Genomic DNA, 22,736 nt, shown 5'->3' with positions numbered 1-22,736 from the left:
CTAAGCTGGGACCAGAGACCCCCGCAACCATAGCAGGGAAGGGTTTGGGGGCACCACACGAAGTTGAAGAAAATGTCTCTGAATATTTAGGCGATAACTCGACAATTAGAGGCTCTCAAAGCCCCAACGGGGGTCCCAGCGCCCCCCTAGCCCCGGCTTGGTTTCTTCCACTTCCCAGAGAATTGGAGTATTGTCTTCTGGAGAACCTGGTGGTCGAGACGGGGACCCGGGGAAGGGGCTTTTACAGGACTGGGGGCGCCGGCGAGGGGCTCATGGGCGGAAAAACTTGCGGAGCAAGACGGGGTCTGGAAGGGGGACTAACGAGAGAGGCGTGTGCAGAGGAGGGGACCGACAGAGAGGGGACCCAAGCCTGGTCTGCGTGGGGGCGGGGGCGCGTGTCGACGTCGACCGAGAGCAGCTCGGTATGCAAATGAGACGCAAAGCAGCATGCAGATGAGTGCAGTGTTTTTTGGCACTCCGCTCGGGTCCTGAGCCCGGCGGAGCTACGTTCCTGGTCGCCTGGAACCGCTCCGTGACCGTGCCTGGGAGCTGCGTCCTGAGGGGTGGGTCTGGGCCGTGGGAGCTGTAGTTATACCGGGCAGTTCGCCAGCTGGGTCTGGCGCTGGGGAGGCCGAAGATTGCTGGGAAAGAAGGGGCAGTGCAGGGAGGCCAGGGTGGGGGCTAGCCCGGGGCGTCCTCCCCGCCGCTCCACCTCCGCATGATACAAAAGGTCCTCTGTCCTCGCTACAGGCAGCAGGGAAAGGATCGGGGCGGTGGCTCCTCTACGCTCCCTGGTTTTGTCTGCAAAGGAAACAGACTGTGGCTCGGTGGCTATCCTCTTATCTCCCAGTCTCTACAAAGCCCAAGAATACAGCCAGAGGAACCCTGAAAATCTGCCCCTAGTCCGCAGGCACAGCTGCAGCGCCCACCAGCGGTGCAGCCAGCGGGGATAGGACTCCAGCACTCGGAGGGCGGCAGCAGAGAGCCCTTTAAGGGGAGGGGCCAGTGTTCCCTAGGACCGCCTCCTCCGATTTGACTCAGAGCTTGCTGGACTGGCTCGCGCCTCCGCCAACCGCCTTTTCGTTTCCTTCCCGTCTCTTCCCTGGTGACCCCGGAAGTGGAAGTAACCGTAGGTCGGTGGCCACGGCGGGGACGGAAGGCGGAAGCAGAGCGTGAGCGGGAGGCGGAGCCGGGGGAGCTGCTCTCGTAGCTCCCCCTGGCCCTAGGCCCAGCTGCTGGAGGGGGAGGAGTTACCGCCGCTCTTCCGGTACGTTACCTTTACCCCCTCTACCCAGCCCAAGGGTTTCCTGGATGTCTTTCTCAGCTGCAACCCTAAGCTCGGTCCCCCAGGTTTTTCTTAAGAGCCGCGCGGTCCCCACCCTTTCGGGCAGCCTGCGGCACCCCTTTCCGGTCGTCTTTCCCTTTTTCCCCCACGAGTGACCCTAGGACCACACCCTTTACGGTTCCTCCCTCTTTCCCAGATTTTGGTTTGTAGCTTTCTGGGGGAAGAAGAAAAACTAAGGGGATTTGGAGGAGGGGAGGGAGCATGGTTGTGGTTAATGGAGTATTTGCTTAATCCTGGGGACAACGAACGCTCCAGAAGAATCTGAGAAAACAAGGGAGGTGGGTGCATTAACTGTATCCCCAATTTAAGATAATTTAGCTCCTCTCTTTGTGTCCTATACTTGATCATCCCCCACCTTAATACCTTTGTTACAGGCCTCAGAACTTATCATGATGGCTGTGACCTAAAATCCTCAGGAAGCCCCGGGGTCATGGCCCAGAAGCACCCCGGAGAAAGAGGGTTGTGTGGAGCCCACCACAGTGGTGGCGCCTCCCTCAGGACTTTAGGATCCTCTGTGGACCCTGAAATACTTTCATTCTCAGGACTCAGGGACTCAGCGAGGCCTGCTTCTAATGGTACCCGCTGCCTCACAGAGCACTCTAGTCCTAAGTACACACAGCCCCCAAACCCAGCCCACTGGTCGGATCCAAGCCATGGCCCCCCAAGGGGTCCAGGACCCCCTAGGGATGGAGAGGACCCTGATCAGAGTGAGGCATCTTCAGAGGAAGAGTCAGGAGTGGACCAGGAACTCTCAAGAGAGAATGAGGCTGGGTACCAGGAGGATGGGAACCCTTCTTTTCTTTCCATTCCATCTGCTTGCAACTGCCAGGGAACCCCTGGAATCCCTGAAGGGCCTTACTCTGAGGGAGGAGATCGCTCTTCTAGCAACTTTTGCCACCATTGTACCTCTCCAGTTTTGGGGGAAGATGAAGAGTTGGAAGAGGAATATGATGATGAGGAACCTCTTAAGTTCCCCAGTGATTTTTCACGTGTGCCCAGTGGAAAGAAACCACCTCGGAGACAGCGGCACCGCATTCCAGCCAAGGAGGATACTCGGGAAGGTGGACGCAGAGATCCCAGGTCCCCTGGCCGACATAGGCTGGGCCGGAAACGAAGTCAAGCAGATAAGCGCAGAGGCCTGGGATTATGGGGAGCAGAGGAACTGTGTCAGCTTGGACAGGCAGGCTTCTGGTGGCTGATTGAACTGCTGGTATTGGTGGGAGAGTATGTGGAAACTTGTGGCCATCTCATCTATGCATGCAGGCAGCTGAAAGGCAGTGATCTGGACCTTTTTCGAGTCTGGGTGGGAGTCTGGGCAGGGCGGCTGGGGGGCTGGGCCCAGGTGATGTTCCAATTTATGAACCAAGGATGTTGCTATGGGGCAGGGCTATTAACCCGTTTTCTTAGGCTACTGGGTGCTTTGCTCCTCTTGGCTCTGGCCCTCTTGTTGGGCTGTCTACAGTTGGGCTGGCGGTTTCTGGTGGGACTGGGTGACAGGTTAGGCTGGAGGGGTAAAGCCACTTGGCTCTTTTCTTGGCTGGATTTTCCCACCCTGCAGCGTTGCCTGATTCTGCTGAGAGATAGCAGGCCATGGCAACAGTTGGTAAAAATGTTTCAGTGGGGTTGGCTGGAGTTGCCTTGGGTCAAGCCAAGGACTGACAGGCAGGGGAATGCACCTATAGCTGGTGGTCGCTACTGCCAGCCTGAAGAAGAAGTGGCTCGACTCTTGACCATGGCTGGGGTTCCTGAGGATGAGTTAAACCCTTTCCATGTGTTGGGGGTTGAAGCCACAGCATCAGATACTGAACTGAAGAAGGCCTATAGGCAGCTGGCAGTGATGGTGAGTATTCTTCCCTTCTGTTTCCTTTTCCTCTTTTGTTAAATTTTATTTTCTATTCCAATTTTAGGGAGAGTAGAAGAGAAGGCAGAGTAAAAAGTCAACTTGAAGCTGGAACTTTAATTCTTAGGAAACAGTCATAAAGACTTTTTCCCCTTCACTGTGGGATCTGACTTTCCCTTCATTTTAAGTTTTTTGTCATGAGATTCTTAATAAAAAGAAATGAACCTAGTGGTTCAATGTTGGACCACTCACCCTGGAATTTCCAGGTGAAGTCCCTCTAACTAGGGTGGAGAAAAGGCCTAGTCAGATAGCCTGTCAATTCCTCTACCTTGAACAAAAGAGGGTTTTTTGAACATGGGGAAATCCAGCTATCTGTCCCAGAGAGGCAAATTTGGACCTAGAGTGGGAAAGTTCAGGAAATGCATGTGATTATTCCAGGACCAGGTGAAAGAAAACGGATTTCAGGACCAGCAATGTAGAGTGGGAAAAGGAAAGAGAACAGAGCATAGACCATAGAGAGGCGTGTGCATATGTATGTCATACGTGAAGATACAGTTGTCTGTTTTTTTTTTAAATTATTTTTTAATGTTTATTTAGAGTGTGAGCAGGGGAGGGGCAGAGAGAGAGGGGGAGAGCGAATCCCAAGCAGGCTCCACACTGCTGGTACAGAGCCCAATGCGAGGCTTGATCTCACCAACTGTGAGATCATATGACCTGAACTGAAACCAAGAGTCTGATGCTTAATTGACTGAGCGAGCCTTAAGTAATCTCTACACCCAACTTGGGGCTTGAACCCACAACCCTGGGATCAAGAGTCACAGTTGCCTTAATGACTGAGCTGGCCAGGCACTCCAAGATAGGGTTGCTTTTGTTGATAAGAGGGCGTGGTACAGATGGCAGTTGTGATGCCCCATATGCTTCAGGGAAATGGTTTAACACGAGCATGCAATCAAATTGCTATTAGTAGATATTAGGTAATTATTTTTAGATGTGATGATTATTGCTATTTTCTGTAAGTTAAACTATATTATGAATATTAAGTAATGTGTGTAAATTCCATTGGGGGCCTATTTGAGTGTATGGAACTGGACTGGTAAAAAATCATGGTGTGTAAATTACCTCAATGATTGCATGACACCAAATAGGAATGAGTAACCAAGGTGTCCATTAACTATTCAAGACACAGTAATATACCAGGTGTGTAACTTAGCAGAGGACTAAATTAGTTTGGTGGGAAATTCATGCCCCTTAGTGGATAGACGGGGGCATATTCTTAAGAGTGGGGACCAACAGCTTACACTCAGTTCGATACTAGTAGTAGAGCTCTTTTCTCCCTCCATGTCTTTCTTTTTTTTTAAGTTTATTTTTATTTTTTGAGGGAGAGAGCACACACAAGCAGGAGAGGGGCAGAGAGAGAATCCTAAGCAGGCTCATGGGGCTGGATCCCACGACAACGAGATCATGACCTGAGCCAAAATCAAGAGTTGGCCGGTCAACCCAACCCAAACCAACCCAACCCAACCCAACCCACTGAGCCACCCAGGTGCCCCTCACTTTCATGTCTTTTAGCAGATAATCCTCTCTTGGGAAATATTGTCACAAAATTTTTCATTTTCAACTTGTTTTCTTGGAGTAGAGATGGAGTTAAGTCCCCCAATCTTCAACACACCTGTAACACATGTAAGAATTCTTCCTTGTTCTGGGCCAGTGTCTGTGGGCTTCTTTTATGGAACCTCTCACTGCCCTTATTAGGCCCCAGAGTGACCATGACTAAAAGGCTGTTCTCTAAGCTTAGATATGTGGGAGATTTAGCAGCATTCTATTTATTTGGCATCATCAGGAGACTAGCTTTATTCTGTACCTTTGGAAAATAAGGATGGGAACAATGAAGAAGCTGTAGGAAGTAAGGATACTATTTGTCCTAGAGAAAAGGTTGAAAAGTGGGTAAAAGGCCTGTGAGGATCACAATATGCTAGATTTCATTTCTGGGACAGAAAGGCAAACTGTTGTAGGAAGTATATATGAGAATTTTCTAGTTAAAAAAGAATGAGTTTGAGGATATAATATCCTTGGAATTCTTTATGATTGATGATAAAGCTAAAATGTGAGGGCTTAGTATATGTATACCAGGTAGCGTATACATCCCTGTTTGCCTGGGATTGAGGGTTTCCTGAGACATGAACTTTCAGTGCTAAAATTGGGACAATCCCAAGCACACTGAGATGGTGGATCACCCTAATGCCAAATTCTGTACTATGTACATCATGTGTATTCTCATTCGATACTCCCAATAATCCGTGATAGATACAATATTCTAGGTCATATAGCTAATAGTGACAGACCTGGATCTTGATCCCGTAACTATTTGCAGAGCTAGAGCAATTACTTATCTAGGTGTATTGACTCTCCAAAAGGGTGGTCAAAGAGAACACTTTGATATGAGGTTATTTTGACCTAAGATGGGGAGAGAGTTGGAATGGATTTGTGAGGAAATCTTTGTCTTGGTAGGTTCATCCTGACAAAAATCATCATCCCCGGGCCGAGGAGGCCTTCAAGGTTTTGCGGGCAGCTTGGGACATTGTCAGCAATCCTGAAAGGCGGAAGGAATATGAGATGTAAGTGGGAAATAGGAAATTGTAAGTGGAAAATAGGAAAGTGGGGTAAATGAGTAATCTTCAGTAGTAGAGGTCCCTGGACTTGTGGCTGGAGGAGGCTCTCTGAGGTGGAGGGAATTGGGGTTGCTTATCTTTCTAGCTGGCCAGGAGCCTCAAGAGGCTAAAAGATTCATCTCCCTTTGTCCCTTGCTCAATACCCTCTCATTTACAAAGGCTTTCTTCTCTTAGGAAACGAATGGCAGAGAATGAGCTGAGCCGGTCGGTGAATGAGTTTCTGTCCAAGCTGCAGGATGACCTCAAAGAGGCAATGAACACTATGATGTGCAGCCGATGCCAGGGAAAGCATAGGTATGAAATAGGACAGGAATGGGACAGCCACAACTTAGGGATTGGGTAGCCAAAGACCTTCTTGTGAGTATTTCTGGTAGTTGGGGGATATAGATGATGAGTAAAAAGACCCTGAGGTTTCTGCTTTTGCCATCGTATCAAGAGACTGGGGATTTGAATTAGCAATAAAAAAAAAAGTAGTTATTTTTAGATTTAATATAGAAGGCTGAGGGTAAGGGTGTTTGTAGGCATATGTAACAACTGAGTGGAGATAATTTTAGATCTTTCAGCCATCTTTGTTAATAACGAGGATATTAGGGGTGCCTGGGTGGCTCAGTCGGTTGAGCGTCCGACTTCGGCTCAGGTCATGATCTCACAGTTTGTGGGTTCGAGCCCTGCGTTGGGCTCTGTGCTGACAGCTGAGAGCCTGGAGCCTGCTTCGGATTCTGTGTCTCCCTCTCTCTGCCCCTAATCCACTCGCATTCTGTCTCTGTCTCTCAAAAATAAACAACAACAAAAAAATATACACTTGATCTTAGCCAAAAGGCTGAGAAGTGATCATAATGATGATACTATAGCAACACCGTAGGCTTGACAAATTAAGGAATTTTTGTTGTTGTGTTGGGTTGTAGGAGGTTTGAAATGGACCGGGAACCTAAAAGTGCCAGATACTGTGCTGAGTGTAATAGACTGCATCCTGCTGAGGAAGGAGACTTTTGGGCAGAGTCAAGCATGTTGGGCCTCAAGATCACCTATTTTGCGCTAATGGATGGAAAGGTGTATGACATCACAGGTATACTTCTGTTCTCTAGAAATATGGGCTTATGTATGCTCAAAACTATAATGTTTTGGCTAATTATTTCTCATGCTTGCAGAGTGGGCTGGATGCCAGCGTGTGGGAATCTCCCCAGATACTCATAGAGTCCCCTATCACATCTCATTTGGTTCTCGGATTCCAGGCACCAGTGGGCGGCAGAGGTAAGTGTTATTTCTTTCAACAATCTACCTGCTATTCTAGTTCTGAGTATGATTTCAGACGACATGCCGTTTAGGACACCTAGATGTCTCACCCTTAAGAAGTCTGGCAACTGACTTAGTATGTCTTTAACTTAGGTATAAACAGGTAACAATATAACTCAGTATTTCTTGCCTCGTTATGTCTTCTATTGTCCCCTCAGAGCAGCCCCAGAAGCCCCTCCTGCAGACCTTCAGGATTTCTTGAGCCGGATCTTTCAAGTACCCCCAGGCCAGATGTCCAATGGGAACTTCTTTGCAGCTCCTCAGCCTGGCTCTGGGGCCACTGCAGCCTCTAAGCCCAACAGCACAGTACCCAAGGGAGAAGCCAAACCGAAGCGGCGGAAGAAAGTGAGGAGGCCCTTCCAACGATGACACCCCTTCTCTTCTTTCCTCAGATCAATGTCAGGGAGTCAAAAGGGCTGTGTATAGCACAGGATGGAGTTTTGATTTGTTTATTTTTAAATATTGAAAAAAGGGAAAATTTTAAGTTCAAATTGTTCACTCAGTACCTGTAGGAAGCCCCAGAACCACTCTCCCTCCTCCACCAGCACCTAGGAACTGAAACTTGTCTTTAGACAATACCAAAGAAATAGGGGGTGGCTAGAGCAAAGAACCTAGAGCCTGGATCTGGGCTGGACAGTATCTCCCATGGTAGCATGGGAACTGGGTATTTCCCTGGGGTCTGTATGCCTTTGTCTTTTGCTTCTAGAACAGATGACACTTCCCCCCCTCTTTTAAAACTGTAAGTCTATCTGATTTCTTGACCCATTTCAGGAGGGAGCCCCTCCTTTACCCCAACATACTAGTTAAAAGACAGAACAAGAAAGCATGTAGCCCTAATTATAGGAGATTATACATAGAATTCAAAGAGTGGGAACTCTACATTTTTCCTGACATTCACCTTGTGGGTAATCACCCAACTTCATGCTTGTTGCTGCAGGGATGGCCAAAACTGATAATTTTTAAAAAGCAGACACATGCCCTCTGCCCTTGGGTGAGAGGGAAGGAAAAAGGGGCTCCCAGCAGCCCCTTTATGATCCAAGGGTTTGTATTTTTTTAAGTTTGTTCATATTTGTATGTACATATCTATTTAAAGCCAGGGGATTATCTTTCTATAAATACATAACTGGCAACCTGTATCTTCCCTTTCTTCTTTGCCCACATAGTGGAGCCCTTTTTCTCACTTGAGAATCCTTTTCCTACTCTTAGCTGAGAGTGAAGGGCATCTCTTACTGGACCAAGGGAGAGGGGATAAAAAAAAAAATACCTTAGAGAAGTTTTATACAGAAAGTTACTATTGTTTCTTCCCCAGTCTTATGAGGACATCTCCCAACCCTTCATGCTGACCGAACTGTAGTCATATCTGAAAAAAAATTATCTTTATTATAAGGAAAATACACAGTAAAACAAAGCTGGAAGGTAGTGGGAGTGAAAGATCTAGAAAAACTTAAATCACCAAACAAGCTGCCCAAACTTGGCTTCCTTCTGTGGAAAAAAGAGTGATTTGGCCCTTATCTTTCCCGCCTTTCCTGATTTAAAGAAACGTGCTGTTAGCAGGGCTGGGCCCAGGGAGGCCCATTTTCCTATCTGTTCTCTTCCTGGGAGTTTGGGAAAGGTGGTATAGTTCTCAGGCTTTCAAGATACAGAAGACAGTATGGAGAAGGAAAGGATTTTACAGCCCTTTGGTCCAGTGTCATCCCCAGCCCCATCCTTCAGTATTTGTTGATGCCAAAGAGACGAACCCCATGGAATTGGGGTAACTTAGGCAGCAGTACACTGAGCAATGAGGCTGTATTGATGAGGAAGTGAGCAGCATCATACTTGGTGTAGAAGCTGGCGAGGAGGTAGCTGTGGAGAGAAGAAATGGGTTGAGTGAAGCTGGCCTTCCCTCTCCGTATTTATGCCTTTCCAGTGACTTTCTCTTCTATTTTAAATGACCAGTTTTATTGCATGTAGTCCTAGAATATCTGAAAATATTCCGGTCACTTTAACAGTGTTTACTTTGGGGTTGGGGAGATAATCAGATGACACCTTTAACTGGAGATTAAGTTAGAGTGTTTTTTAATTGTTAATGACATGTGGCAAATGACGGCTGAAGCCTATATGTCAGAGTCCCTTTGTTTCCATTCCCAACAGTTTTCACAGATTTATATAATCTCTGCTTTATTCATTCACTTCCTCTGGAAGTGTAACACCATTTGGTTTTACTTGGCGTTTTCTTAGTCCTTTCTCCATTCCCCTACCACCAAAGGGACAGCAAAGAAAACCTATTTACTGTCTTCCATTTCTTTACTGCTCTTCCTAGATTTAGATCATACCTTATCTTCAAAGTGTTTGAGTAGTCTGCTTTTTTAAAACTTCCCTGTGGGTGTTTGTACTTGGCACTTGGAGCATTTCCCACCTCTCCCCCTGGACTCACAGTACAATAGGAGAGATGCTGAGGAATTTGCGGGAAGAGGTAAATTGGAGCCCGTAGTCCATCTGTTCCCAGTGTGTCAGTAGCCGAGCCTTTCCTTGGTCAGGGGTCTCAAAGGGTGTCCCTTTCACAGTATGTAAGAAGACATACATAGCCTGGGTAGAGGGATGGGGGCAGTGTGAGGAGGCAGAAAATGGTCCTTCAGCCCAAGAATTACACTGAGATCCCCAAAGGAAGACATACATCCCCAAATAATTGGTGCTTTTGGTTTTGGTTGGGAAAAGCCTGGGTTAGGTATAACGGTGTGGTTTAGTGCTCACCAAGTTATGGATGACGTTGGTCAGGGTCCAGACAACAGGAATGCTGAAGAAGGGGATGCTGAGTAGAACCACATGCAGCAGTCCTACCAAGATGATGTAGGCCAGCCAGATGCCCCGGCTATTCATCACTCGAGTGTTGGGGTTCACTTCACTGTGTGCCACCCCTACATTCATCCTACCACAGTGGGGGATCAGGCAGGAGTCCTACTCAATTTCCTCTCCACCTCTTTGAGTTTGTTCCCCCAAGTTGTCTCCTGAATAGTCCAAATCCCCTGACCTCTATTGGGAGAGAAAGAACTTCCCCCACTGCGCACAAAGGAAAAACTGAAGACTTAGGGAAGAAAACTTGAAAGACGAGATGGGTCCTCTCTACTCTTCAAGACATTAATAGTAATCTTTACTCTGATCCTTACACTTCAACTGTAACTTGAAGGGGCACGCCTAGGCTTGGGGCAGGGACTTCAAGCAGCAAGGGAAACAAGTATCTCACTTTCCTGAAGAAGCTTATAAGAAATCAGAGAGAGGTTACATGCACCAGAATTTCATTAGAAGGTCATGGGAAACAAGGAGCCACTGAGAAACGTTGTGGTAATAAAACTACTTCTAATTTCCACCTTTTCCTCTGGGGCTTGCCCGTCCTGTCTCTCCTCCCCTTGGCATGTGAGCAGGCAGCATCCCAATTCTTTCTCTCAAGCGTCGGGCGCTGCCAAGTATTTACCCGTGGCTTTTGGATTGAGCTACGAAGGGACCTGCGCTCAGCACCCTGAGAGATGGAGCCCTTTCCCCGAGTCCAGGGGCGGCTCTGAGCGTCTGAACCTAGCTCCTTGAAGTCGTGCTAACTCTAAACTTGAGGTCTGTTTGGGAAGCAGATGTCGTCCCTCCCCCTTACTTAAATTCCTCACACCCTGCTATGAAACCACCCCAAGCTCCTCCCAGCTTCCCTCTCTCGTTTGTCGTTCATTGGCTGTTCTCAAGGCTCTCTTCAGAGCTCCTCTCTCGGTATTTAACTCGCCGCTGCTCTGTCTCCCTCCTCCCCCCCACCTTTCGGCCCTCACCAGTTTTCCTCAGCACCCCTTTCCAGTCGGCCGGCCGCCCCTACCTGCTGGCTTCAGAAGCCCGTGGGGCTCGAGGAGCGGCGCTCGCTTCCACACCTGCGGTCTCCAGGAAGCAGCCGCCCTCGCCCATCTGCGCTCTTTCTATTGGTGGAACAGAATCAGCGCTGCCACCACCCATTGGTTGGCAGTTTGTAATGGAGCCGCGCAATTGGTCTCCAATTCCGCCGGTCGGGAAGTGCGGAACCCGCCCCTCTCCCTGTCCCACCTTTTGAGAGAGGTGGGGAAAGCTGCCTGGAAGAGCGAGAGCGACGTCAGCTGTTGACTAATGGGAAGAGCTGATAGTGTGAGGTGGGAGTAAGAGTGGCAGCGATTGGTCGGCCTTGGTTGCCTGCGCCTAGGCGGGAGCTCCTGGAAGCCGAGGCTGCGGGTGGGGGCCTAGTGGACTGGAGGGGTAACAAGATGGCGTCGGAGACGGTGGAGCTCCATAAGCTGAAGGTACCGTGAGGCGGGGAAGGGCTGAGTTGGACTTTGCTGGGACTGAATTCTGCTGGGTGGCTTGCGCCTTTTCCTACGTGTTCACCTTGCAGGCTTTTCCACTTCGTTTTCTGGCTCCTGCCGTAGTTCTTTTCTTTTGTGCCTCCCTTCGTCCCCGCTACGCCTTCCCCAATTTTCCATTTCTCCGCATGGTTTTACGGTATCTTTGTTATTTTGACTCTTTCTTCATCGTTGTCTCATCTGTGTCACTTCCCCACCGGGTGTGCAAGTGCTTTCAACCTGTTATACCCCCTTCTCGTTTCTCGTCAGAGCTGCATTACGTCAATGGTCCCCTCCTCATTGCCCCGTGCTGGAGCCAGGACCCCTATCTCTTCCTTGGATTGATGCTTCCCAGTCTGTTGTCCAGAGCCGCGATTGCGGTTAGCAGATGGCACCTTTGTGTTTTCCACCCATTCAGGTCTCAGGAGCCAAAAAATGCTTCCACTCCTTTTTTTTTTTTTTTTTTTTTTTTTTAGGTGGGGTCACGCCTTCGGAGCTAACTTTGAAATTTGAGGAGAAGCCTCAGAAGCTAGGCCTCTCCGTAGAAGCCAGGGGTTTCGAGACCTAAAGGGTTAGTAAAGGCACAGATAGGTCAGATTTAAAAGTTTTTCGAATTCTCCCACGCGCTTCTCCGCCCGCCAGCCTTACCCCCTACCCTTACCCCTTACCAGTAGAGAGACAACTCAGTCATAGCTGTAAATATTTTGGGAAAGCATTTCCGAGGTTAGCTTTAGCTCTTCCCATTTCACGTTGCGGATGGATCCGGACCCTGCATCTCTTGGTGTCACCACTGGGTGACACTCTCAGTCACAGGGTGGTTTTAAGTTGTATCTTTGAGGAATGTTGGTAGCTTCGACACATTGAGATTGTCATTTTTCTAGAAGAAAAGAGTAATTTTAGGGCGAATTAAGAGAACTTCTTCTTTAGTTGTCCATTTGTGGTTTCACAAGTAGCTTTCCCATCAGATGTTTTGGTCTTGTTTTGGTCACATCCTGGGAACCTTAGACAAACCAGGCTGATGTAGCCAAAGCTAAAAACTGATGCTTTAAAGCTTGATGAGCTTAAAAAAAGACATAAGGAGAATAAGTGTAGAGAGGACACATACTAGTTGACACCAATTAACCTTTCTGTGAAAACTGGTTTCTTACTCATGGATTCTAAACTGTGCTAGTGGGTTTTCATGGATCACGGAGTTACTGTTAAATTGGTGGCACTGAAATGTGTAGATCATATTTGTGGTCTCCTAATATAATGAGTAAAAAAAATTGAGTAACCACCTCTGTCATATGTGTAGTTACTTAAATAAATTGTGTTCTGCCATAATGTTATGTGTGTTATGAAGCATGCACAGGAAAGAAAGTTTTGAGTGAATGAGATAAAAAGGAAATATGAATAGAAGATTTAATATTTTCTTTTTATTCCACTTTTGAAATCACTGGAGTAAGTCACCAGCTGTATGACTTGCCTTTATGGATTTAATATTGGTTTATGGAGTGATTCTTTCTATGAGATCTGTTTTGTCAGGTCTGTATTAAATTTGATATTGTTAGGATAATGTCCTCTGACCTGATTTCGGGTTTTATAGTCTGAGAGAACATGAGGCACTCCTGACAGCCTGAAAAAGATTCACTCTTTTAATCACATTTGCTTGTCTTTGCTTTTTCTCTAGAGCACTTCTTAACCTTTTGGAGGTCACAGATATCTTTGAAACTCTGATGAAAGGTATGGACCCTTTCCCCAGAAAAAGGCATGTACACATACTTTGCATGCGATTTGAGGGGCTTCATAAAACTACCTTGTAGCCCTGAGGAGTCCGTGGACCTCTGGTTAAGAACCTATGCCTTTAATTCTGACTTCCGGGACAGTTAATGTTTGGTTCCATTGTCGATCTTGATGGAGTGATCCTGATTTTTGGGTTGACTTAGAGTTTTATCTCTTTTTTAAAAACTCCTCCCAGTTTTATAAAAAGAATTTGGGGCTTTAGTATGGAGTCCCAGAAGAAAGAAACAAGCTTTGAAGTAAGAGGGGAAAGTATTAATTGGATTGATATGTAAGTCCACATCAACAGCAAATTTCTGAAGATTTTGTAGAAATGCAGTCATTCTAACACAGAAAGAGACTGAATGTGGATGAAAATGCCTTGAATTGTAATAGTACCAAATTTATAGTCCATGCTGAAAACAGGGACTACTGCAGAGAGAACCACAAGGGTGTATAGTATAGTGTTAGATAATATTGAAGCATAAAGCGCATGTGTGTTGGTGGTTGAAGATAGTTTGGAAAGCAGGTGAACTTTGTGACCATAAAGGTGGAATGGAGTGATGTTGAAAAGGGCCTTTTGACTTGTGTAAGGTGTTTGTTTTTTGTCATGCAGGTGGAAGGTGAGGAGCCTTTGAAAATTTGAAAGGAAGAGCTGATATGATCAGTTGTTGTTCTTTTGGCAGTATGGAGGATGGGGTCTGGAGACAGATTTTTACCAGTTAGATTTTCGTTATAGTAGTCACTCCGCTGCTTAAAACCTTTTAATTATAGGGATGTCTGGGTGGCTTAGTCGGTTAAGAATCTGACTCTTGGGGCGCCTGGGTGGCTCAGTCGGTTGAGTATCTGACTTCGGCTCAGGTCATGATCTCACAGCTCCTGAGTTCAAGCCCCGTGTCGGGCTCTGTGCTAACAGCTCAGAGCCTGGACCCTCCTTCAGATTCTGTGTCTCCTCCTCTTTCTGCCCCTCCCAGGCTCATGCTTTGTTTCTCTTGCTCTTTCAAAAATAAATAAACGTTTAAAAAAAAAATAAAAAAAAAAAAAAGAATCTGACTCTTGATTTCGGCTCAGGTCATTATCTCACAGTTCCTGAGATGGAGTCCTGTGTTGGGCCGTGCACTGATAGCATGGAGCCTGCTATCATGGAGGATTCTCTCTCTTCCTCTGTCTCTTCCCCTTCCCTGCTCATGCGCATCCTCTCTCTCTCTCTCTCTGTCTCTCTCTCAAAATAAATGAACTTAAAAAAAGAAAACAACTTTTAATTATATTCTTATAAATTCAGCTTAGTTTCTTAAACTCCCAACCACAGTGGCTTGATTTTATTTCATTCCTCAGAATGACTGTGTTAATTACTAATACTTAGCATTTACTATGTTGCAAGATCTGGTTGAAGCTACTTACATAGGTTAACTGATGTAATTCTCAAAATAATCCTGTAAGGTAAATGCCTCTATTATTCTCATTTCAAAATGAGAAAATTGGAAGCTCGGAGAGATTAACTGAGTAACTTGCCCCCTAGGTTGCAGAGCTAATAAGTGGTGGCTCAAATCCAAATAGCCTGTCCCCCAGATTTGTGGTGTTTTTTTTTTTTTTTTTTTTTTTTAATTTTTAATGTTTATTTTTGAGAGAGACAGAGAAGCAGAGCACGAGCTGGGGAGGGGCAGAGAGAGGGAGAGACACAGAATCCAAAGCTGGCTCCAGGCTCTGAGCTGTCAGCACAGAGCCTGACATGGGGCTGGAACTCATAAACTGTGAGATCATGACCTGAGCTGGAGCTGGACACTTCACTGACTGAGCCACCCAGGCTTCCCTCCAGATTTGTGTTCTTAATCGCCGCGCTACAGCCTGTCTTACCTCGGAACCCAGAAGTGTTATACATGCTTTTGGCTGTAGTGCTCCTGCCACTCCCATCCCCCATACCTTTGTCTAATTAATTAATTAACTGCTAGTTCCCTTCCGATACCAGCTAAACATCATTTACCCAAGGAACCCTTAGGTAGGATAAGTTCTCCGTATCCACACATATGATTTGACTACTTTTTAAATGCTTTCATAGGACCCTGTACTTTTTTTTTTTAAAGTAGACTCCATGCCTAGTGTGGGGCTTGAACTCACGACCCTGAGATCAAGAGTACATGTTCCACCGACTGAGCCACCCAGGTGCCCTGTACGCTGTACTTTTTTATGTTAATTAAACATTATATTAATGATCATTGATTGCCTTGTTTTTGTTTTTGTTTTTTACCAGATTGTAAACTTCATGTGGGCAAGAACTCTTTTATCTTTTGTTTATGATTATTTCCTTGTATCTAAAATAATGCTTGATGGAATGGGTGTTCAATAACTGTCAAGTGAATAAACTTAGTAAAATCTGAAATAAGGTAGTGGCTATTAGAATGGGAGTAAATTTGAAAGAAATTTGGGATATAAAACTGTAAGTATGTATAGATCAGTTAGATGTGGGAGGAATGAAAGATGAATGCAAGGTTTGAGTAGTCTAGCTTGAGAGGAGAGGAAGAAGTCAGTTTTGTGGAACAGAGAAGATAAGTTCAGTTTTTGGCTTAAGTGTCTTTGAGATTTGCACTTGGAGATGTCTAATAGTTGCAAATGTGGGTCTCTAGTTCAAGAGCTGAGGGCTGATAGGAAAGGTTTGCAACTTACTCAAAATATTTATGGAGTGCCTACCATGTGTGCTACCATAGGTTTTGAACATATAGCAGTGAACAAAGCAGATGAAATTCTTGCTGTCATGGAGTTTGTATTTTAGTGGGGGGAGTCTCAATAAATAAAATTTATAGTATGTCAAATAGTGTTACGGTCTGTAGAGAAAAATAGTAAAGGGGTTAGGTAGTAGTACAGTGGGACTAAGGGTATTAAAATTTTAAACAGGGTGACTAGGGAAGGTCTTGGTGAGAAGGTGATGTCAAAGCAGAGACTCAGATGTGAAGTTGGGAGTCTTACATGCAAAGTGTTATAAGAAGACCTTTTAGGTGATTAGAACTCTGGCTTACCCTTGAGATAAGAAACCAGTGGGGGATTTTTGAATAGAGGAATGACATGTTTTGACTTTTTTTTTTTCCCTGATTTAAATTTTTAAAAGATCACTCTGGATACTTTGTTGAGAGTAAACTATAATGAGGTGCAAGGGCTGAGAGTTTTTACAGTAATTTGTATCAAAGACCTGAAAGGGTTAGATTCTGGATGCAGTAGATCCCTCCCCCCACCCCCCATTCATAGGAGATATGTTCCAAGACCCCCAATGGCTGCCTAAAATCTAGTGTATGGAAACCTATGTGTATTGTATTTTTTCCTATAAGTATATACTTATAATAAAGTTTAATTTTTACTTATTTGTTTTCTTTAACATTTACTCATTTTTGAGAGACAGAGCGTAGTGGGGGTGGGACAGAGTGAGAGGGAGACACAGAATCCAAAGCGGGCTCCAGGCTCTGAGCTGTTAGCACAGCGCCCAACGCGGGGCTCAAACTCATGAACCCACAAACCATGAGATCATGACCTGAGCCGAGATTGGACGCCTAACCAACTGAGCCACCCAGGCACCCCATAAAGTTTAATTTTTAAATTAGGTACAGTAAGAGATTAACACAGTAAGTAATAGAATAACTATAGTATACTGTAATAAAAGTTATGTCAATGTGGTCTCTCAAAATATTGTACTGTACTCAACCTTATGATAATGTGAGATGATAAAATGCCTTCGTGCTAAGATTAAGTGAGGTGAATGATGCAGGCATTAGGACATAGTACTAGGCTATTATTGACCTGATGAAGTGTCAGAAGGAGGATCATGTACTTCCGGACTACAGTTGTCCCAGGGTAATTGAAATCACAGAAAGCAAAACTGTGGATGAGTGGGGGACTACTGTTATGTTATGTTATGTTATGTTATGTTATGTTATGTTATGTTATGTTTTATGTTTTTGTTTTATTTTTAAATGTTTACTTATTTATTTTGAAGGGGGGAGGGGCAGAGAGAGAGGGAGAGAGAGATGACCTGAGCTGTAATCAAGACGGACACTTGGGGCACCTGGGTGGCTCGGTTAAGTGTCTGACTTTGGCTCAGGTCATGATCTTGCCGTTCATGAGTTCGAGCCCCAAGTCGGGCTCTGTGCTTGTAGCTCAGAGCCTGGAGCCTGCTTCTGATTCTGTGTTTCCCTCTCTCTCTGCCCCTCCCCTGCCTGCTTGTGTGCTCTCTCTCTCTCTCAAAAATAAAGAAAAACATTTAGAAAAAAGAGAAAAAAAAGATGGGCATTTAACCTGAGTGAACCACCCATGTGCCCTGGGGGACTACTGTATTTTAAAGTGAAGCTGACAGGATTTGCCAATGATTGGGTTCTGAGATTGAAAAAGCTTTTGAGGGGAGCCTGGGTGGCTCAGCCACCTGGATGGCTCAGTCAGTTGGGCATCCAACTTCAACTCAGGTCATGATCTCACAGTTCATGAGTTCGAGCCCTGAGTCAGTTTCTGTGCTAACAGCTCAGAGCCTGGAGCTGCATTGGATTCTGTGTCTCCTTCTCTCTCTCTCTCTCCCCCCCCCCCACCCCACTTGTGCTCTCTCTCTCTCTCAAAAATAAATAAATATTAAAAACAAAGCTTTTGATATAAATGGAATGAGAAGAAGGCCAAAGCAGTCTTAGTGAATATCAGTATTCACAGGGTTAGATGGAAGAAGAGCTAGCAAGGAAAGAGAGAAAGCAAGGAAAAGATAGAGGGGTGCCTGGGTGGCTCAGTAGGTTAAGTGTCCAACTCTTTTAATTTTTTTTTTAATGTTTATTTATTTTTGCGAGAGACAGAGACAGAATTCGAGTGGGTTAGGGCCAGAGAGAGAGGGAGACACAGAATCCGAAGCAGGCTCCAGGCTCCGAGCTGTCAGCACAGAGCCCGATGTGAGGCTCGAACCCACAAGCTGTGATATCATGACCTGAGCTGAAGTCAGACGCTCAACCAGCTGAGCCACCCAGGCACGCCTAAGTGTCCAATTCTTAAATTTTGGCTCAGGTCATGATCTCAGGATTCATGAGTTCAAGCCCCACGTCAAGGGCTCCTCACTGATAGTGCAGAGCCTGCTTGGGATTCTCTTTCTCTCCATTGCTCTGTCCCTGCCCTGCTCGTGCGTGTACACACTTGGCTCTTTCTCAAAGTAATAAACTTAAAAAAAAAAATTTTAAAAAGGTGGGGAGATAGAGCTTGTATATGAGAGCAGTGCCAGCATCTTGGTAGTTAAGATAGAGCTTAAATCAAAGAGCCTGAGCTGGCATATTATCTCTACTATTTTTTAGCTGTGTGATTGTTAAGCAAATTGTTGAATTTTTTTAAGCTGCATTTTCTTAATTTCTTAGTTTATAAAGTGGGGTTGTACTACTAATCATATATATTTGTTGTGAGGATTAAGTGAGGAAATCACATTCAAAGTACTTAGTGCTGTTGGAGGTGGGGGCCTGGATGGTTCAGTCTGTTAAAAGTCTGTCTTTGGCTCAGGTCATGATCTCACGGTTGGTGGAATCCCAGCCCCGCATCAGGTTCTGTGCCGATGGCTTGGAATTCTGTGTCTCCCTCTCTCTGTGCCCCTCCCCCACTCATGCTCACACGCACCCTCTCTCTTTCTCTCTGTCTGTCAAAAATAAACATTAAAAAAATAAAAAACAAAGTACTTAGCACTTTATCTGGCATGGATTAATAAAATAAAGTTGAGGGGCCCCTGGGTGGCTCAGTTGATTAAGCATCTGACTTCATCCCCCATCATGATCTCAGGGTTTGTGGATTCGAGCCCCTCGTCAGGCTTTCTGCTGTCAGCACGGAGTCTGCTTCAGACCCTCTGTCCCCTCTCTGTCTGTCCCTCCTGTACTTGCACTCTCTCATTCAAAAATAAATAAACATTAAAAAAATAAATTTCAGTTCCTGTCATATGAAATATTATAAATTATATAAGGCGTCTCTGCCTTCAAAGAATGTACAAACCAGATTGAGAGATAACAGATGAAAAAAGATTTGAATTAAAATTCAAGATTTGTAAACTAGAGAAAATTGGGAGAATGAATGATTAATGTCAAATGTCAAATGCTATCCAGTTTGGGGAAGGAAAGAGAAGGGAGGAAAAGCTTTGTTGGAAAGTTGAGCTTTTTTTTTTAATTTTAATTTTTTTTTAATGTTTATTCTTGAGAGAGAACACAGAGTGTGAGCAGGGGAGGGGCAGAGAGAGACGGAGACACGGAATCGGATGGAATCAGAAGCAGACTCCAGGCTCTCAGCTGTCGGCACAGAGCCCGATGTGGGGCTTGAACCCACTAACTGTGAGATCATGACCTGAGCCCAAGTCGGATGCTTAGCTGACTGAGCCACCCAGGCGCCACTTATTTTAATTTAATTTAATTTTTTTTAACTAGGCTACATGCCCAATGTGGGTCTTGAACTCACAACCCTGAGATTAAGAGTCACATATTCTAGGGGCGCCTGGGCGGCTCAATCAGTTAAGTGTCAGACTATGGCTCCGATAATGATCTCACAGTTTGCGGGTTGCGGGAGCCTGCTTCTGCTTCAGATTCTGTGTCTCCCTCTCTCTCTCTGCCCCTCCCCCACTCACACTCTGTCTCTCAAAAAATGAGCAAATGTCAAAAAAAATTTTTTTTTTAAAGGTCTCATATTCTACCAACTGAGCCAGCAAGTCAAACTTTGAATTGTCTGAATATTTACCAAAAGTGTTACTTAAACCAGGGGGAAAAGGAATGGAGGCTTCTGAGGAAGATAAGGGGTTAAAAAAAATAAAGAAATTGTATTGCTTTGTAACTAACCAACCAGCACCTTCTAAACACATACACACAAATGATATATTTAAAATGTTAGATGTCTGAGTGTTGGGCTTACATAAGATTTTATTTTCTTCTATACTTTTTGGAATTTTCAAACCATTCTACAGTGAACAGTACTTTTGTAAGGAACTAATAAAACTTTCGGGGCGCCTGGGTGGCGCAGTCGGTTAAGCGTCCGACTTCAGCCAGGTCACGATCTCGCGGTCCGTGAGTTCGAGCCCCGCGTCGGGCTCTGGGCTGATGGCTCAGAGCCTGGAGCCTGTTTCTGATTCTGTGTCTCCCTCTCTCTCTGACCCTCCCCCGTTCATGTTCTGTCTCTCTCTGTCCCAAAAGTAAATAAACGTTGAAAAAAAAAAAAATTAAAAAAAAAAAAGGAACTAATAAAACTTTTTAAACTGTAACTAAAATCAAAAGCCTTGTTCTCCAGGAAGCTGAAAGAAAATGAAGAAACAAAGTACCGATGTGGGAAAGACCCAGATTCTTAAGAAATGGACCTTAGAGATCACTTAAGTCTAGATTTTAGCTTAATACTATTCAGGGTATGGCCTGCAGGCCAGTGCTGGTCCATGAACTGTTACTGGTTAGTGATGAGCTAAGTTTAAAAAAAAAAAGAAAGAAAAGAAACTTTTTCTAGCAGTTTGGCATCAGTGCTCCATCCAAATGTGTGATCCTTTTTCTAGTAATCAGTTTTTATTGTTTTTTATAAAAGTATCCATCTTGTTGGAATATTATAAAAAGCTGGCAGCCCTATCAGTCTGCCTAATAAAAAATACACTGATCTGTGAAATTCAGAAATCTGAGAAGCAGTGATTCTAATCTTGTCTAACCCTTCACCCAGTGTTTAACACTTATGAAGTGCTTACTAGCTTGTCAAACACTATTGTAAATGGTTTACAAATATTTACTGACTTAATCTTCCTAACAACCCTATGGTATAGGTACTATTTATTGCATTATCCCCATTTCATAGGAGACTGAGGCACAAAGAGGTTAAGTTATTCATGCAAGGTTATACAGCTGTAAGTGGTAAAGCTAGAATTTGAATCCAAGTGACTTTAAAAGAGGCCGTGTTATGCTGTGCAGCCATTCCACATTTTTAATGGGTGATTTACCTACCATGTTTCTCAATAGAGGGTGCTGTTGGTTTGTTGAGTAGGACAGTTCTCCACATAGTATCCTTGCCTGCCTGACCTGCTCAATGAATGCTCCACTTGCCCAATCATCGTGGGGGGGAAAAAAGCTCTCCTCTCCATTTTCAAATGCTCCTTTGGTTGAAAGCCTTCTAGAGATGGCCAGCATATTCCCTTAATTGTAAAGTTTTTTCTTCTATAGGGATCTGCTTTCTGACTTCTTATTGGTCTTCTTTCAGTGCACATCTACTTGTGCAGTGATCTGCATATAGGATTTCTGGAGCTTTCCTTTTCCTGCTTGTTTTCCTTGGATCCACATGTCATTATACTTCTTAAAATAAGAATCAAATAAATAATCACTTAATAATATAGATTCTGTTTTTCAGTTACCATAACCTGGAATTACTTTGGCAGCAAATCATACTGTTAACCCTCTGTGTACTTGTAATCATCTAAAATTCTAAGGTCTGTATCCTTAGAGTTACTGTTGAGTCAGATCTTCCTTATCTGGTTTTTGAACAATTTAAGTTTTGAATATAAATGTAATTATAGGTATACCTATTCCTTCTAAATTGAATCTTCTTTTTGGCTCGTTCTCTCTGAAGAGATCTCCTCCCTGCCCTCCCCACCCCTTAGTTCTGTCAGTAATCCATTGATCCTTCCTCCTGTTGTCTGCACAATTGATAAGCATACCTGTTACTTGTTTAGTCAAATTACTGATTTAAAACTCTTCTGGGGTGCCTGGGTGGCTCAGTTGGGTTAAGCGGCCGACTGGCTCAGGTCATGATTTCGCGGTCCGTGAGTTCGAGCCCCGAATCGGGCTCTGTGCTGACAGCTCGGAGCCTGGAGCCTATTTCGGATTCTGTGTCTCCCTCTCTTTGACCCTCCCCCGTTCATGCTCTGTCTCTCTCTCGGTCTCAAAAATAAATAAACGTTAAAAAAAATTTAAAACTCTTCCACAGAACCCTATGGCATGCCATTAGATATTTTTTCCACTTTGACTAGATTCTTTGTTGACATTAAAGTAGCTAACACATCTTGGGGCGCCTGGGTTGCTCAGTCGGTTAAGCGTCCGACTTCAGCTCAGGTCATGATCTCGCGGTCCGTGAGTTCGAGCCCCATGTCGGGCTCTGTGCTGACCGCTCAGAGCCTGGAGCCTGTTTCGGATTCTGTGTCTCCCTCTCTCTCTGACCCTCTCCCATTCATGCTCTGTCTCTCTCTGTCTCAAAAATAAATGAACGTTAAAAAAAAGTTTAAAAAAAAAATAATAAAGTAGCTAACACATCTACCTAATTCTTCAGTGGTCAGGCCTGTATGCATGTGTATAGTAGATTGCAGTAAAGGATCTGGGATAATAGTAAGAAGAATCTGCTTTTAGATAATTAGATTTTCTACTTAAAGATTCATTTTTTTATTCTTATTATTAAAGTAGGACACTTACTCTTCACCATCTGTTAGAAAAGTCCTTTTGTATATTGACTATTGTTACAGGGAAGTGGACCATCTTTGTGGATCTGGAGGCTTGGTGTAGTTAGGAGCAGTAGTTTTGGAT

General features: G+C 44.9%; 3 protein-coding genes across 10 annotated transcripts in view; 2 read left to right on the top strand and 1 right to left on the bottom strand.

Moving 5' to 3' along the window:
• Nucleotides 1-186: 186 nt before the first annotated feature.
• Nucleotides 187-8,283, top strand: DNAJC14 (DnaJ heat shock protein family (Hsp40) member C14). Of its 6 annotated transcripts, none has more exons than XM_045464901.1 (8): nt 393-563; nt 1,119-1,267; nt 1,720-3,185; nt 5,694-5,800; nt 6,029-6,148; nt 6,760-6,920; nt 7,003-7,105; nt 7,306-8,283. In XM_045464901.1, the coding sequence occupies exons 3-8, from the start codon at nt 1,776-1,778 to the stop codon at nt 7,514-7,516; spliced, it is 2,112 nt and encodes a 703-aa protein (XP_045320857.1). In that variant the 5' UTR covers nt 393-563; nt 1,119-1,267; nt 1,720-1,775; the 3' UTR covers nt 7,517-8,283. The 6 variants fall into 6 exon arrangements, with proteins under 6 accessions (XP_045320861.1, XP_045320857.1, XP_045320856.1 ...); XM_045464900.1 differs by having other exon boundaries at nt 751-1,267; XM_045464905.1 differs by having other exon boundaries at nt 187-1,267.
• Nucleotides 8,284-8,508: 225 nt separating this feature from the next.
• On the bottom strand, nt 8,509-11,105 carry ORMDL2 (ORMDL sphingolipid biosynthesis regulator 2). 2 transcript variants are annotated; one of them, XM_045464914.1, is made up of 4 exons: nt 10,980-11,105; nt 9,881-10,055; nt 9,564-9,715; nt 8,509-8,992 (listed from the first exon to the last, which is right to left on the bottom strand). In XM_045464914.1, the coding sequence occupies exons 1-4, from the start codon at nt 11,063-11,065 to the stop codon at nt 8,857-8,859; spliced, it is 549 nt and encodes a 182-aa protein (XP_045320870.1). In that variant the 5' UTR covers nt 11,066-11,105; the 3' UTR covers nt 8,509-8,856. The 2 variants fall into 2 exon arrangements, with proteins under 2 accessions (XP_045320870.1, XP_045320871.1); XM_045464915.1 differs by having other exon boundaries at nt 9,881-10,383; nt 10,980-11,059.
• A 56-nt stretch (nt 11,106-11,161) lies between these two features.
• The window catches only part of LOC123591119 (SAP domain containing ribonucleoprotein), a 55,748-nt gene continuing 44,173 nt past the window's right edge, over nt 11,162-22,736 (top strand). Inside the window, exon 1 of one of the 2 annotated variants that reach the window (XM_045464913.1) lies at nt 11,162-11,430. In XM_045464913.1, the coding sequence (XP_045320869.1) occupies nt 11,395-11,430 (36 nt within the window). In that variant the 5' untranslated portion in view covers nt 11,162-11,394. The remainder of the gene's footprint in view (nt 11,431-22,736) is intronic. The other variant, XR_006709122.1, reaches the window with a different exon arrangement.

This window comes from Leopardus geoffroyi, chromosome B4 (genome assembly GCF_018350155.1).
Source record: "Leopardus geoffroyi isolate Oge1 chromosome B4, O.geoffroyi_Oge1_pat1.0, whole genome shotgun sequence".
Lineage (NCBI taxonomy): Eukaryota > Metazoa > Chordata > Mammalia > Carnivora > Felidae > Leopardus > Leopardus geoffroyi.
This window is presented reverse-complemented; position numbering and strand designations above follow the sequence as displayed.

What these genes read in the sequence shown, in the direction of transcription:
- DNAJC14 (XM_045464905.1), top strand. Translation starts at nt 1,776, where the DNA reads ATGGCCCAGAAGCACCCCGGAGAAAGAGGGTTGTGTGGAGCCCACCAC. An exon ending in AGGCGGAAGGAATATGAGAT is followed by an intron (nt 5,801 to 6,028) that starts GTAAGTGGGAAA and finishes TTCTTCTCTTAG; the next exon opens with GAAACGAATGGCAGAGAATG. An exon ending in AAAGGTGTATGACATCACAG is followed by an intron (nt 6,921 to 7,002) that starts GTATACTTCTGT and finishes TCATGCTTGCAG; the next exon opens with AGTGGGCTGGATGCCAGCGT.
- ORMDL2 (XM_045464914.1), bottom strand. Translation starts at nt 11,065, where the DNA reads ATGGGCGAGGGCGGCTGCTTCCTGGAGACCGCAGGTGTGGAAGCGAGC. An exon ending in CCAACGTCATCCATAACTTG is followed by an intron (nt 9,716 to 9,880) that starts GTGAGCACTAAA and finishes CCCTCTACCCAG; the next exon opens with GCTATGTATGTCTTCTTACA. An exon ending in AGCATCTCTCCTATTGTACT is followed by an intron (nt 8,993 to 9,563) that starts GTGAGTCCAGGG and finishes TTCTCTCCACAG; the next exon opens with CTACCTCCTCGCCAGCTTCT.